At 45.5% G+C, this 17,180-nt stretch overlaps 1 protein-coding gene across 10 annotated transcripts in view; it reads right to left on the reverse strand.

Annotated features, from left to right (window-relative positions):
- tnip1 (TNFAIP3 interacting protein 1) overlaps positions 1-17,180 on the reverse strand; it is a 59,817-nt gene that overhangs the window by 37,927 nt on the left and 4,710 nt on the right. For 2 of the 10 annotated variants that reach the window (XM_071399762.1, XM_071399757.1), the window contains exons 1-2: positions 4,816-4,876; positions 4,259-4,349 (exon numbers count right to left, since the gene is read on the reverse strand). The exons of 1 other annotated variant lie outside the window; for it this stretch is intronic. In XM_071399762.1, the coding sequence (XP_071255863.1) occupies positions 4,259-4,297 (39 nt within the window). In that variant the 5' untranslated portion in view covers positions 4,298-4,349; positions 4,816-4,876. Of the gene's footprint in view, positions 1-4,258; positions 4,350-4,815; positions 4,954-17,180 lie in introns of those variants that run through there. 7 more of the 10 variants (XM_071399761.1, XM_071399759.1, XM_071399755.1 and 4 more) reach the window with 6 other exon arrangements.

Below are 17,180 nucleotides of genomic sequence, written 5' to 3' on the forward strand. Positions count from 1 at the left end.
AAGTACTAACCTCATACAGGAGAAGTACTAACCTAATACAGGAGAAGTACTAACCTAATACAGGAGAAGTACTAACCTAATACAGGAGAAGTACTAACCTAATACAGGAGAAGTACTAACCTCATACAGGAGAAGTACTAACCTCATACAGGAGAAGTACTAACCTCATATTGCCTAAGGAGAAGTACTAACCTCATACAGGAGAAGTACTAACCTCATATTGCCTAAGGAGAAGTACTAACCTAATACAGGAGAAGTACTAACCTAATACAGGAGAAGTACTAACCTCATACAGGAGAAGTACTAACCTAATACAGGAGAAGTACTAACCTCATACAGGAGAAGTACTAACCTCATACAGGAGAAGTACTAACCTCATACAGGAGAAGTACTAACCTCATACAGGAGAAGTACTAACCTCATACAGGAGAAGTACTAACCTCATACAGGAGAAGTACTAACCTCATACAGGAGAAGTACTAACCTCATACAGGAGAAGTACTAACCTCATATTGCCTAAGGAGAAGTACTAACCTAATACAGGAGAAGTACTAACCTAATACAGGAGAAGTACTAACCTCATACAGGAGAAGTACTAACCTCATACAGGAGAAGTACTAACCTCATATTGCCTAAGGAGAAGTACTAACCTAATACAGGAGAAGTACTAACCTAATACAGGAGAAGTACTAACCTAATACAGGAGAAGTACTAACCTAATACAGGAGAAGTACTAACCTAATACAGGAGAAGTACTAACCTCATACAGGAGAAGTACTAACCTTATACAGGAGAAGTACTAACCTAATACAGGAGAAGTACTAACCTAATACAGGAGAAGTACTAACCTAATACAGGAGAAGTACTAACCTAATACAGGAGAAGTACTAACCTCATACAGGAGAAGTACTAACCTCATACAGGAGAAGTACTAACCTTATACAGGAGAAGTACTAACCTAATACAGGAGAAGTACTAACCTCATACAGGAGAAGTACTAACCTCATACAGGAGAAGTACTAACCTCATACAGGAGAAGTACTAACCTAATACAGGAGAAGTACTAACCTCATACAGGAGAAGTACTAACCTCATACAGGAGAAGTACTAACCTCATACAGGAGAAGTACTAACCTCATACAGGAGAAGTACTAACCTCATACAGGAGAAGTACTAACCTCATACAGGAGAAGTACTAACCTCATACAGGAGAAGTACTAACCTAATACAGGAGAAGTACTAACCTAATACAGGAGAAGTACTAACCTTATACATGAGAAGTACTAACCTCATACATGAGAAGTACTAACCTCATACAGGAGAAGTACTAACCTCATACAGGAGAAGTACTAACCTCATACAGGAGAAGTACTAACCTCATACAGGAGAAGTACTAACCTCATACAGGAGAAGTACTAACCTCATACAGGAGAAGTACTAACCTCATACAGGAGAAGTACTAACCTCATACAGGAGAAGTACTAACCTCATACAGGAGAAGTACTAACCTCATACAGGAGAAGTACTAACCTCATACAGGAGAAGTACTAACCTCATACAGGAGAAGTACTAACCTCATACAGGAGAAGTACTAACCTCATACAGGAGAAGTACTAACCTCATACAGGAGAAGTACTAACCTAATACAGGAGAAGTACTAACCTCATACAGGAGAAGTACTAACCTCATACAGGAGAAGTACTAACCTCATACAGGAGAAGTACTAACCTCATACAGGAGAAGTACTAACCTCATACAGGAGAAGTACTAACCTCATACAGGAGAAGTACTAACCTCATACAGGAGAAGTACTAACCTCATACAGGAGAAGTACTAACCTCATACAGGAGAAGTACTAACCTCATACAGGAGAAGTACTAACCTCATACAGGAGAAGTACTAACCTCATACAGGAGAAGTACTAACCTCATACAGGAGAAGTACTAACCTAATACAGGAGAAGTACTAACCTCATACAGGAGAAGTACTAACCTCATACAGGAGAAGTACTAACCTAATACAGGAGAAGTACTAACCTTATACAGGAGAAGTACTAACCTCATACAGGAGAAGTACTAACCTCATACAGGAGAAGTACTAACCTCATACAGGAGAAGTACTAACCTCATACAGGAGAAGTACTAACCTCATACAGGAGAAGTACTAACCTCATACAGGAGAAGTACTAACCTCATACAGGAGAAGTACTAACCTAATACAGGAGAAGTACTAACCTCATACAGGAGAAGTACTAACCTCATACAGGAGAAGTACTAACCTAATACAGGAGAAGTACTAACCTCATACAGGAGAAGTACTAACCTCATACAGGAGAAGTACTAACCTAATACAGGAGAAGTACTAACCTAATACAGGAGAAGTACTAACCTCATACAGGAGAAGTACTAACCTAATACAGGAGAAGTACTAACCTCATACAGGAGAAGTACTAACCTCATACAGGAGAAGTACTAACCTAATACAGGAGAAGTACTAACCTAATACAGGAGAAGTACTAACCTCATACAGGAGAAGTACTAACCTCATACAGGAGAAGTACTAACCTCATACAGGAGAAGTACTAACCTCATACAGGAGAAGTACTAACCTAATACAGGAGAAGTACTAACCTTATACAGGAGAAGTACTAACCTCATACAGGAGAAGTACTAACCTCATACAGGAGAAGTACTAACCTCATACAGGAGAAGTACTAACCTCATACAGGAGAAGTACTAACCTCATACAGGAGAAGTACTAACCTCATACAGGAGAAGTACTAACCTCATACAGGAGAAGTACTAACCTCATACAGGAGAAGTACTAACCTAATACAGGAGAAGTACTAACCTAATACAGGAGAAGTACTAACCTCATACAGGAGAAGTACTAACCTCATACAGGAGAAGTACTAACCTCATACAGGAGAAGTACTAACCTCATACAGGAGAAGTACTAACCTAATACAGGAGAAGTACTAACCTCATACAGGAGAAGTACTAACCTCATACAGGAGAAGTACTAACCTAATACAGGAGAAGTACTAACCTAATACAGGAGAAGTACTAACCTCATACAGGAGAAGTACTAACCTCATACAGGAGAAGTACTAACCTAATACAGGAGAAGTACTAACCTCATACAGGAGAAGTACTAACCTCATACAGGAGAAGTACTAACCTAATACAGGAGAAGTACTAACCTAATACAGGAGAAGTACTAACCTAATACAGGAGAAGTACTAACCTCATACAGGAGAAGTACTAACCTAATACAGGAGAAGTACTAACCTAATACAGGAGAAGTACTAACCTAATACAGGAGAAGTACTAACCTCATACAGGAGAAGTACTAACCTCATACAGGAGAAGTACTAACCTCATACAGGAGAAGTACTAACCTCATACAGGAGAAGTACTAACCTCATACAGGAGAAGTACTAACCTCATACAGGAGAAGTACTAACCTCATATTGCCTAAGGAGAAGTACTAACCTAATACAGGAGAAGTACTAACCTCATATTGCCTAAGGAGAAGTACTAACCTCATACAGGAGAAGTACTAACCTCATACAGGAGAAGTACTAACCTCATATTGCCTAAGGAGAAGTACTAACCTAATACAGGAGAAGTACTAACCTCATACAGGAGAAGTACTAACCTCATACAGGAGAAGTACTAACCTCATATTGCCTAAGGAGAAGTACTAACCTAATACAGGAGAAGTACTAACCTCATACAGGAGAAGTACTAACCTCATACAGGAGAAGTACTAACCTCATACAGGGGGAGAAGTTTGGTTATATAACAAGCATTGTGTTGGTTCCCCACCCTAAACCATTTACAAAGTAAAGAGTCTTTAACACCACCATCAAAAGGGAATTTCTGCAAAAGCTATTTCGAGACACAATCATTTGAATGTGTAACATACACACACTGATGTTATCACTCAATGACTTGAACACAAGGATGTAACAATGCCACACTGGAGAATGCCGCTTAGAAAAATGACCATGCAATATTTAAACTGAACTTCCAACCAGACAGATGAGAAACAAAGACATTGTACAGAAACCAGATGATTTAAAAGACCCTTGCTAGTGCAGTTGACATCCGCTGCAAAATATAATAATTAAATGAAAGACAAGACATTCTTTTGGAAAACTTCACCATTCAAACCAATTGAAGCTGGATGTTGTCATGAGATGTGATGACATCAACCTAACGTTACGACAACATCACATCATGATCCAACTCACTCTGGCGTCTTTTCGGCCTCTCTTTCTTTCTTCGTTCATTATTGATTAGAAGAGACGACTAACGTGCCCAGTCCAGAAAAGATAAAGGTCCCTGATTAGATGACAAGCGAGAACAACATCTCTCGCGGTTCAGTAGTTAGTAGCGACATCCGACAGTTACACTAGCTTAGCTAATGTTAATGACTAGCCATGAAGCTAGCTAACGTTAGTCATCAGTTGCTATGCTAGGATGCTGGAAAACCGTCAGCTAACAATTAGGACATCAGACTGTTTAGCAAGCTAACATGATGCTTACTTGAACGATAGCTAATTAATATTATCGTTAGCTAGCTATCTGTCAAAGTATTCCTACAAGATAACCTGGCTAACCCGTTAGCTAGTATTTGCATGACAATCAGCTAACATGACAGAATATATCTTACAGATAACTAACTAACGTTAACTAGCCATTTGCTACGCATCAAAACCAGTGTGTTTCCTGATAACGTAGCTAGCCAGCTTTAAATAAATTTCATGGTAACCAAAGAACAAAGAGATCGTTGGGTTGTATTAGCTACCTTTCTGCTTCAGTGGCTCCTTCGATTTGCCCAGACACCAATTGCGGAAGTGGTCTCTGCTGTAACCTGGGAAAGTCCACCTCGCTCTCGTCTGATGTAAACAGCTGTGGTTGACAACCGGGCCGACCAATGCAGACGCTTGACACAGACTGGTTTAATCTTTAAAGAGACAGTGCAGGGTTTTGCTCCAAACCTTGGTAATGTAGGGATTGGGGGGGGGGGGGGGGGGGGGGGCATGCCCGACTACAGTCAGAGCAAGGCTTTGTCCGGTTACCAGGGCTTCATAGCTACAACGGTTAGTTGAAACAATAACAGAGCAGACAACACGCCTCTGCCTCTGGTATGGACCTGGAGTCATGTAACCATTCTCAAATTCATAGACAGAGCTATAGATGCAAGGACTGACCATCCATGATATAACTTAATCAATTTTTCATTTGATTTGATCACAATTATAGTTTTAACCATGGTATGAGGCTATACAGTGTTTGTTTACTTTTAAGTTGTTTACAAACATTGGAGTAAAACAAGTTTATATTTCGGGTTCTGATGGGGTACGACAGTTCAACTAAGCTCATGAGGCATTTACCAATTGTATTCTTCAAGAATCAATGGGTATATATCATTAATTTATTAGTCCAAAAAATGATGTAACAACTAAGGATTCTAGCTGTTAGCTCCACACCTCTAGACAGAGGCTGTAGTACAGTCACACAGACTTCACTACTCCTTTACAGCTCCACACCTCTAGACAGAGGCTGTAGTACAGTCACACAGACTTCACTACTCCTTTACAGCTCCACACCTCTAGACAGAGGCTGTAGTACAGTCACACAGACTTCACTACTCCTTTACAGCTCCACACCTCTAGACAGAGGCTGTAGTACAGTCACATAGACTTCACTACTCCTTTACAGCTCCACACCTCTAGGCAGAGGCTGTAGTACAGTCACACAGACTTCACTACTCCTTTACAGCTCCACACCTCTAGACAGAGGCTGTAGTACAGTCACACAGACTTCACTAACCCTTTACAGCTCCACACCTCTAGACAGAGGCTGTAGTACAGTCACACAGACTTCACTACTCCTTTACAGCTCCACACCTCTAGACAGAGGCTGTAGTACAGTCACACAGACTTCACTACTCCTTTGGAGCTCCACACCTCTAGACAGAGGCTGTAGTACAGTCACACAGACTTCACTACTCCTTTACAGCTCCACACCTCTAGACAGAAGCTGTAGTACAGTCACACAGACTTCACTACTCCTTTACAGCTCCACACCTCTAGACAGAGGCTGTAGTACAGTCACACAGACTTCACTACTCCTTTACAGCTCCACACCTCTAGACAGAGGCTGTAGTACAGTCACACAGACTTCACTACTCCTTTACAGCTCCACACCTCTAGACAGAGGCTGTAGTACAGTCACACAGACTTCACTAACCCTTTACAGCTCCACACCTCTAGACAGAGGCTGTAGTACAGTCACACAGACTTCACTACTCCTTTACAGCTCCACACCTCTAGACAGAGGCTGTAGTACAGTCACATAGACTTCACTACTCCTTTACAGCTCCACACCTCTAGACAGAGGCTGTAGTACAGTCACACAGACTTCACTACTCCTTTACAGCTCCACACCTCTAGACAGAGGCTGTAGTACAGTCACACAGACTTCACTACTCCTTTACAGCTCCACACCTCTAGACAGAGGCTGTAGTACAGTCACACAGACTTCACTACTCCTTTACAGCTCCACACCTCTAGACAGAGGCTGTAGTACAGTCACATAGACTTCACTACTCCTTTACAGCTCCACACCTCTAGGCAGAGGCTGTAGTACAGTCACACAGACTTCACTACTCCTTTACAGCTCCACACCTCTAGACAGAGGCTGTAGTACAGTCACACAGACTTCACTAACCCTTTACAGCTCCACACCTCTAGACAGAGGCTGTAGTACAGTCACACAGACTTCACTACTCCTTTACAGCTCCACACCTCTAGACAGAGGCTGTAGTACAGTCACACAGACTTCACTACTCCTTTGGAGCTCCACACCTCTAGACAGAGGCTGTAGTACAGTCACACAGACTTCACTACTCCTTTACAGCTCCACACCTCTAGACAGAGGCTGTAGTACAGTCACACAGACTTCACTACTCCTTTACAGCTCCACACCTCTAGACAGAGGCTGTAGTACAGTCACACAGACTTCACTACTCCTTTACAGCTCCACACCTCTAGACAGAGGCTGTAGTACAGTCACACAGACTTCACTAACCCTTTACAGCTCCACACCTCTAGACAGAGGCTGTAGTACAGTCACACAGACTTCACTACTCCTTTACAGCTCCACACCTCTAGACAGAGGCTGTAGTACAGTCACATAGACTTCACTACTCCTTTACAGCTCCACACCTCTAGACAGAGGCTGTAGTACAGTCACATAGACTTCACTACTCCTTTACAGCTCCACACCTCTAGACAGAGGCTGTAGTACAGTCACATAGACTTCACTACTCCTTTACAGCTCCACACCTCTAGACAGAGGCTGTAGTACAGTCACACAGACTTCACTACTCCTTTACAGCTCCACACCTCTAGACAGAGGCTGTAGTACAGTCACACAGACTTCACTACTCCTTTACAGCTCCACACCTCTAGACAGAGGCTGTAGTACAGTCACACAGACTTCACTACTCCTTTACAGCTCCACACCTCTAGACAGAGGCTGTAGTACAGTCACACAGACTTCACTACTCCTTTACAGCTCCACACCTCTAGACAGAGGCTGTAGTACAGTCACACAGACTTCACTTACCCTTTACAGCTCCACACCTCTAGACAGAGGCTGTAGTACAGTCACACAGACTTCACTACTCCTTTACAGCTCCACACCTCTAGACAGAGGCTGTAGTACAGTCACATAGACTTCACTACTCCTTTACAGCTCCACACCTCTAGACAGAGGCTGTAGTACAGTCACACAGACTTCACTACTCCTTTACAGCTCCACACCTCTAGACAGAGGCTGTAGTACAGTCACACAGACTTCACTACTCCTTTACAGCTCCACACCTCTAGACAGAGGCTGTAGTACAGTCACACAGACTTCACTACTCCTTTACAGCTCCACACCTCTAGACAGAGGCTGTAGTACAGTCACACAGACTTCACTACTCCTTTACAGCTCCACACCTCTAGGCAGAGGCTGTAGTACAGTCACACAGACTTCACTACTCCTTTACAGCTCCACACCTCTAGACAGAGGCTGTAGTACAGTCACACAGACTTCACTAACCCTTTACAGCTCCACACCTCTAGACAGAGGCTGTAGTACAGTCACACAGACTTCACTACTCCTTTACAGCTCCACACCTCTAGACAGAGGCTGTAGTACAGTCACACAGACTTCACTACTCCTTTGGAGCTCCACACCTCTAGACAGAGGCTGTAGTACAGTCACACAGACTTCACTACTCCTTTACAGCTCCACACCTCTAGACAGAGGCTGTAGTACAGTCACACAGACTTCACTACTCCTTTACAGCTCCACACCTCTAGACAGAGGCTGTAGTACAGTCACACAGACTTCACTACTCCTTTACAGCTCCACACCTCTAGACAGAGGCTGTAGTACAGTCACACAGACTTCACTACTCCTTTACAGCTCCACACCTCTAGACAGAGGCTGTAGTAGAGTCACACAGACTTCACTAACCCTTTACAGCTCCACACCTCTAGACAGAGGCTGTAGTACAGTCACACAGACTTCACTACTCCTTTACAGCTCCACACCTCTAGACAGAGGCTGTAGTACAGTCACACAGACTTCACTACTCCTTTACAGCTCCACACCTCTAGACAGAGGCTGTAGTACAGTCACATAGACTTCACTACTCCTTTACAGCTCCACACCTCTAGACAGAGGCTGTAGTACAGTCACATAGACTTCACTACTCCTTTACAGCTCCACACCTCTAGACAGAGGCTGTAGTACAGTCACACAGACTTCACTACTCCTTTACAGCTCCACACCTCTAGACAGAGGCTGTAGTACAGTCACACAGACTTCACTACTCCTTTACATCTCCACACCTCTAGACAGAGGCTGTAGTACAGTCACACAGACTTCACTACTCCTTTACAGCTCCACACCTCTAGACAGAGGCTGTAGTACAGTCACATAGACTTCACTACCCCTTTACAGCTCCACACCTCTAGACAGAGGCTGTAGTACAGTCACACAGACTTCACTACTCCTTTACAGCTCCACACCTCTAGACAGAGGCTGTAGTACAGTCACACAGACTTCACTACTCCTTTACAGCTCCACACCTCTAGACAGAGGCTGTAGTACAGTCACACAGACTTCACTACTCCTTTACAGCTCCACACCTCTAGACAGAGGCTGTAGTACAGTCACACAGACTTCACTACTCCTTTACAGCTCCACACCTCTAGACAGAGGCTGTAGTACAGTCACACAGACTTCACTACTCCTTTACAGCTCCACACCTCTAGACAGAGGCTGTAGTACAGTCACACAGACTTCACTAACCCTTTACAGCTCCACACCTCTAGACAGAGGCTGTAGTACAGTCACACAGACTTCACTACTCCTTTACAGCTCCACACCTCTAGACAGAGGCTGTAGTACAGTCACACAGACTTCACTACTCCTTTACAGCTCCACACCTCTAGACAGAGGCTGTAGTACAGTCACACAGACTTCACTACTCCTTTACAGCTCCACACCTCTAGACAGAGGCTGTAGTACAGTCACATAGACTTCACTACTCCTTTACAGCTCCACACCTCTAGACAGAGGCTGTAGTACAGTCACACAGACTTCACTACTCCTTTACAGCTCCACACCTCTAGACAGAGGCTGTAGTACAGTCACACAGACTTCACTACTCCTTTACATCTCCACACCTCTAGACAGAGGCTGTAGTACAGTCACACAGACTTCACTACTCCTTTACAGCTCCACACCTCTAGACAGAGGCTGTAGTACAGTCACATAGACTTCACTACCCCTTTACAGCTCCACACCTCTAGACAGAGGCTGTAGTACAGTCACACAGACTTCACTACCCCTTTACAGCTCCACACCTCTAGACAGAGGCTGTAGTACAGTCACACAGACTTCACTACTCCTTTACAGCTCCACACCTCTAGACAGAGGCTGTAGTACAGTCACACAGACTTCACTACTCCTTTACAGCTCCACACCTCTAGACAGAGGCTGTAGTACAGTCACACAGACTTCACTACTCCTTTACAGCTCCACACCTCTAGACAGAGGCTGTAGTACAGTCACACAGACTTCACTACTCCTTTACAGCTCCACACCTCTAGACAGAGGCTGTAGTACAGTCACACAGACTTCACTAACCCTTTACAGCTCCACACCTCTAGACAGAGGCTGTAGTACAGTCACACAGACTTCACTACTCCTTTACAGCTCCACACCTCTAGACAGAGGCTGTAGTACAGTCACATAGACTTCACTACTCCTTTACAGCTCCACACCTCTAGACAGAGGCTGTAGTACAGTCACACAGACTTCACTACTCCTTTACAGCTCCACACCTCTAGACAGAGGCTGTAGTACAGTCACACAGACTTCACTACTCCTTTACAGCTCCACACCTCTAGACAGAGGCTGTAGTACAGTCACACAGACTTCACTAACCCTTTACAGCTCCACACCTCTAGACAGAGGCTGTAGTACAGTCACATAGACTTCACTACTCCTTTACAGCTCCACACCTCTAGACAGAGGCTGTAGTATAGTCACATAGACTTCACTACTCCTTTACAGCTCCACACCTCTAGACAGAGGCTGTAGTACAGTCACATAGACTTCACTACTCCTTTACAGCTCCACACCTCTAGACAGAGGCTGTAGTACAGTCACACAGACTTCACTACTCCTTTACAGCTCCACACCTCTAGACAGAGGCTGTAGTACAGTCACACAGACTTCACTACTCCTTTACAGCTCCACACCTCTAGACAGAGGCTGTAGTACAGTCACACAGACTTCACTACTCCTTTACAGCTCCACACCTCTAGACAGAGGCTGTAGTACAGTCACACAGACTTCACTACTCCTTTACAGCTCCACACCTCTAGACAGAGGCTGTAGTACAGTCACACAGACTTCACTAACCCTTTACAGCTCCACACCTCTAGACAGAGGCTGTAGTACAGTCACACAGACTTCACTACTCCTTTACAGCTCCACACCTCTAGACAGAGGCTGTAGTACAGTCACACAGACTTCACTACTCCTTTACAGCTCCACACCTCTAGACAGAGGCTGTAGTACAGTCACACAGACTTCACTACTCCTTTACAGCTCCACACCTCTAGACAGAGGCTGTAGTACAGTCACACAGACTTCACTACTCCTTTACAGCTCCACACCTCTAGACAGAGGCTGTAGTACAGTCACACAGACTTCACTACTCCTTTACAGCTCCACACCTCTAGACAGAGGCTGTAGTACAGTCACACAGACTTCACTACTCCTTTACAGCTCCACACCTCTAGGCAGAGGCTGTAGTACAGTCACACAGACTTCACTACTCCTTTACAGCTCCACACCTCTAGACAGAGGCTGTAGTACAGTCACACAGACTTCACTACTCCTTTACAGCTCCACACCTCTAGACAGAGGCTGTAGTACAGTCACACAGACTTCACTACTCCTTTACAGCTCCACACCTCTAGACAGAGGCTGTAGTACAGTCACACAGACTTCACTACTCCTTTACAGCTCCACACCTCTAGACAGAGGCTGTAGTACAGTCACACAGACTTCACTAACCCTTTACAGCTCCACACCTCTAGACAGAGGCTGTAGTACAGTCACACAGACTTCACTACTCCTTTACAGCTCCACACCTCTAGACAGAGGCTGTAGTACAGTCACACAGACTTCACTACTCCTTTACAGCTCCACACCTCTAGACAGAGGCTGTAGTACAGTCACATAGACTTCACTACTCCTTTACAGCTCCACACCTCTAGACAGAGGCTGTAGTACAGTCACATAGACTTCACTACTCCTTTACAGCTCCACACCTCTAGACAGAGGCTGTAGTACAGTCACACAGACTTCACTACTCCTTTACAGCTCCACACCTCTAGACAGAGGCTGTAGTACAGTCACACAGACTTCACTAACCCTTTACAGCTCCACACCTCTAGACAGAGGCTGTAGTACAGTCACACAGACTTCACTACTCCTTTACAGCTCCACACCTCTAGACAGAGGCTGTAGTACAGTCACACAGACTTCACTACTCCTTTGGAGCTCCACACCTCTAGACAGAGGCTGTAGTACAGTCACACAGACTTCACTACTCCTTTACAGCTCCACACCTCTAGACAGAGGCTGTAGTACAGTCACACAGACTTCACTACTCCTTTACAGCTCCACACCTCTAGACAGAGGCTGTAGTACAGTCACACAGACTTCACTACTCCTTTACAGCTCCACACCTCTAGACAGAGGCTGTAGTACAGTCACACAGACTTCACTACTCCTTTACAGCTCCACACCTCTAGACAGAGGCTGTAGTACAGTCACACAGACTTCACTACTCCTTTACAGCTCCACACCTCTAGACAGAGGCTGTAGTACAGTCACACAGACTTCACTACTCCTTTACAGCTCCACACCTCTAGACAGAGGCTGTAGTACAGTCACACAGACTTCACTACTCCTTTACAGCTCCACACCTCTAGACAGAGGCTGTAGTACAGTCACACAGACTTCACTAACCCTTTACAGCTCCACACCTCTAGACAGAGGCTGTAGTACAGTCACACAGACTTCACTACTCCTTTACAGCTCCACACCTCTAGACAGAGGCTGTAGTACAGTCACATAGACTTCACTACTCCTTTACAGCTCCACACCTCTAGACAGAGGCTGTAGTACAGTCACACAGACTTCACTACTCCTTTACAGCTCCACACCTCTAGACAGAGGCTGTAGTACAGTCACACAGACTTCACTACTCCTTTACAGCTCCACACCTCTAGACAGAGGCTGTAGTACAGTCACACAGACTTCACTACTCCTTTACAGCTCCACACCTCTAGACAGAGGCTGTAGTACAGTCACACAGACTTCACTACTCCTTTACAGCTCCACACCTCTAGGCAGAGGCTGTAGTACAGTCACACAGACTTCACTACTCCTTTACAGCTCCACACCTCTAGACAGAGGCTGTAGTACAGTCACACAGACTTCACTACTCCTTTACAGCTCCACACCTCTAGACAGAGGCTGTAGTACAGTCACACAGACTTCACTACTCCTTTACAGCTCCACACCTCTAGACAGAGGCTGTAGTACAGTCACACAGACTTCACTACTCCTTTACAGCTCCACACCTCTAGACAGAGGCTGTAGTACAGTCACACAGACTTCACTAACCCTTTACAGCTCCACACCTCTAGACAGAGGCTGTAGTACAGTCACACAGACTTCACTACTCCTTTACAGCTCCACACCTCTAGACAGAGGCTGTAGTACAGTCACACAGACTTCACTACTCCTTTACAGCTCCACACCTCTAGACAGAGGCTGTAGTACAGTCACATAGACTTCACTACTCCTTTACAGCTCCACACCTCTAGACAGAGGCTGTAGTACAGTCACATAGACTTCACTACTCCTTTACAGCTCCACACCTCTAGACAGAGGCTGTAGTACAGTCACACAGACTTCACTACTCCTTTACAGCTCCACACCTCTAGACAGAGGCTGTAGTACAGTCACACAGACTTCACTAACCCTTTACAGCTCCACACCTCTAGACAGAGGCTGTAGTACAGTCACACAGACTTCACTACTCCTTTACAGCTCCACACCTCTAGACAGAGGCTGTAGTACAGTCACACAGACTTCACTACTCCTTTGGAGCTCCACACCTCTAGACAGAGGCTGTAGTACAGTCACACAGACTTCACTACTCCTTTACAGCTCCACACCTCTAGACAGAGGCTGTAGTACAGTCACACAGACTTCACTACTCCTTTACAGCTCCACACCTCTAGACAGAGGCTGTAGTACAGTCACACAGACTTCACTACTCCTTTACAGCTCCACACCTCTAGACAGAGGCTGTAGTACAGTCACACAGACTTCACTACTCCTTTACAGCTCCACACCTCTAGACAGAGGCTGTAGTACAGTCACACAGACTTCACTAACCCTTTACAGCTCCACACCTCTAGACAGAGGCTGTAGTACAGTCACACAGACTTCACTACTCCTTTACAGCTCCACACCTCTAGACAGAGGCTGTAGTACAGTCACACAGACTTCACTACTCCTTTACAGCTCCACACCTCTAGACAGAGGCTGTAGTACAGTCACACAGACTTCACTACTCCTTTACAGCTCCACACCTCTAGACAGAGGCTGTAGTACAGTCACATAGACTTCACTACTCCTTTACAGCTCCACACCTCTAGACAGAGGCTGTAGTACAGTCACACAGACTTCACTACTCCTTTACAGCTCCACACCTCTAGACAGAGGCTGTAGTACAGTCACACAGACTTCACTACTCCTTTACATCTCCACACCTCTAGACAGAGGCTGTAGTACAGTCACACAGACTTCACTACTCCTTTACAGCTCCACACCTCTAGACAGAGGCTGTAGTACAGTCACACAGACTTCACTACCCCTTTACAGCTCCACACCTCTAGACAGAGGCTGTAGTACAGTCACACAGACTTCACTACTCCTTTACAGCTCCACACCTCTAGACAGAGGCTGTAGTACAGTCACACAGACTTCACTACTCCTTTACAGCTCCACACCTCTAGACAGAGGCTGTAGTACAGTCACACAGACTTCACTACTCCTTTACAGCTCCACACCTCTAGACAGAGGCTGTAGTACAGTCACACAGACTTCACTACTCCTTTACAGCTCCACACCTCTAGGCAGAGGCTGTAGTACAGTCACACAGACTTCACTACTCCTTTACAGCTCCACACCTCTAGACAGAGGCTGTAGTACAGTCACACAGACTTCACTAACCCTTTACAGCTCCACACCTCTAGACAGAGGCTGTAGTACAGTCACACAGACTTCACTACTCCTTTACAGCTCCACACCTCTAGACAGAGGCTGTAGTACAGTCACACAGACTTCACTACTCCTTTACAGCTCCACACCTCTAGACAGAGGCTGTAGTACAGTCACACAGACTTCACTACTCCTTTACAGCTCCACACCTCTAGACAGAGGCTGTAGTACAGTCACACAGACTTCACTACTCCTTTACAGCTCCACACCTCTAGACAGAGGCTGTAGTACAGTCACACAGACTTCACTACTCCTTTACAGCTCCACACCTCTAGACAGAGGCTGTAGTACAGTCGACACAGACTTCACTACTCCTTTACAGCTCCACACCTCTAGACAGAGGCTGTAGTACAGTCACACAGACTTCACTAACCCTTTACAGCTCCACACCTCTAGACAGAGGCTGTAGTACAGTCACACAGACTTCACTACTCCTTTACAGCTCCACACCTCTAGACAGAGGCTGTAGTACAGTCACACAGACTTCACTACTCCTTTACAGCTCCACACCTCTAGACAGAGGCTGTAGTACAGTCACACAGACTTCACTACTCCTTTACAGCTCCACACCTCTAGACAGAGGCTGTAGTACAGTCACATAGACTTCACTACTCCTTTACAGCTCCACACCTCTAGACAGAGGCTGTAGTACAGTCACACAGACTTCACTACTCCTTTACAGCTCCACACCTCTAGACAGAGGCTGTAGTACAGTCACACAGACTTCACTACTCCTTTACAGCTCCACACCTCTAGACAGAGGCTGTAGTACAGTCACACAGACTTCACTACTCCTTTAAAAGCTCTACACCTCTAGACAGAGGCTGTAGTACAGTCACACAGACTTCACTACTCCTTTACAGCTCCACACCTCTAGACAGAGGCTGTAGTACAGTCACACAGACTTCACTACTCCTTTACAGCTCCACACCTCTAGACAGAGGCTGTAGTACAGTCACACAGACTTCACTACTCCTTTACAGCTCCACACCTCTAGGCAGAGGCTGTAGTACAGTCACACAGACTTCACTACTCCTTTACAGCTCCACACCTCTAGACAGAGGCTGTAGTACAGTCACACAGACTTCACTAACCCTTTACAGCTCCACACCTCTAGACAGAGGCTGTAGTACAGTCACACAGACTTCACTACTCCTTTACAGCTCCACACCTCTAGACAGAGGCTGTAGTACAGTCACACAGACTTCACTACTCCTTTACAGCTCCACACCTCTAGACAGAGGCTGTAGTACAGTCACACAGACTTCACTACTCCTTTACAGCTCCACACCTCTAGACAGAGGCTGTAGTACAGTCACACAGACTTCACTACTCCTTTACAGCTCCACACCTCTAGACAGAGGCTGTAGTACAGTCACACAGACTTCACTACTCCTTTACAGCTCCACACCTCTAGACAGAGGCTGTAGTACAGTCACACAGACTTCACTAACCCTTTACAGCTCCACACCTCTAGACAGAGGCTGTAGTACAGTCACACAGACTTCACTACTCCTTTACAGCTCCACACCTCTAGACAGAGGCTGTAGTACAGTCACACAGACTTCACTACTCCTTTACAGCTCCACACCTCTAGACAGAGGCTGTAGTACAGTCACACAGACTTCACTACTCCTTTCCAGCTCCACACCGCTAGACAGAGGCTGTAGTACAGTCACACAGACTTCACTACTCCTTTACAGCTCCACACCTCTAGACAGAGGCTGTAGTACAGTCACACAGACTTCACTACTCCTTTACAGCTCCACACCTCTAGACAGAGGCTTTAGTACAGTCACACAGACTTCACTACTCCTTTACAGCTCCACACCTCTAGACAGAGGCTGTAGTACAGTCACACAGACTTCACTACTCCTTTACAGCTCCACACCTCTAGACAGAGGCTGTAGTACAGTCACATAGACTTCACTACTCCTTTACAGCTCCACACCTCTAGACAGAGGCTGTAGTACAGTCACATAGACTTCACTACCCCTTTACAGCTCCACACCTCTAGACAGAGGCTGTAGTACAGTCACACAGACTTCACTACTCCTTTACAGCTCCACACCCCTAGACAGAGGCTGTAGTACAGTCACACAGACTTCACTACTCCTTTAAAAGCTCTACACCTCTAGACAGAGGCTGTAGTACAGTCACACAGACTTCACTACTCCTTTAAAAGCTCTACACCTCTAGACAGAGGCTGTAGTACAGTCACACAGACTT

Source organism: Salvelinus alpinus, chromosome 4 (genome assembly GCF_045679555.1).
Source record: "Salvelinus alpinus chromosome 4, SLU_Salpinus.1, whole genome shotgun sequence".
Lineage (NCBI taxonomy): Eukaryota > Metazoa > Chordata > Actinopteri > Salmoniformes > Salmonidae > Salvelinus > Salvelinus alpinus.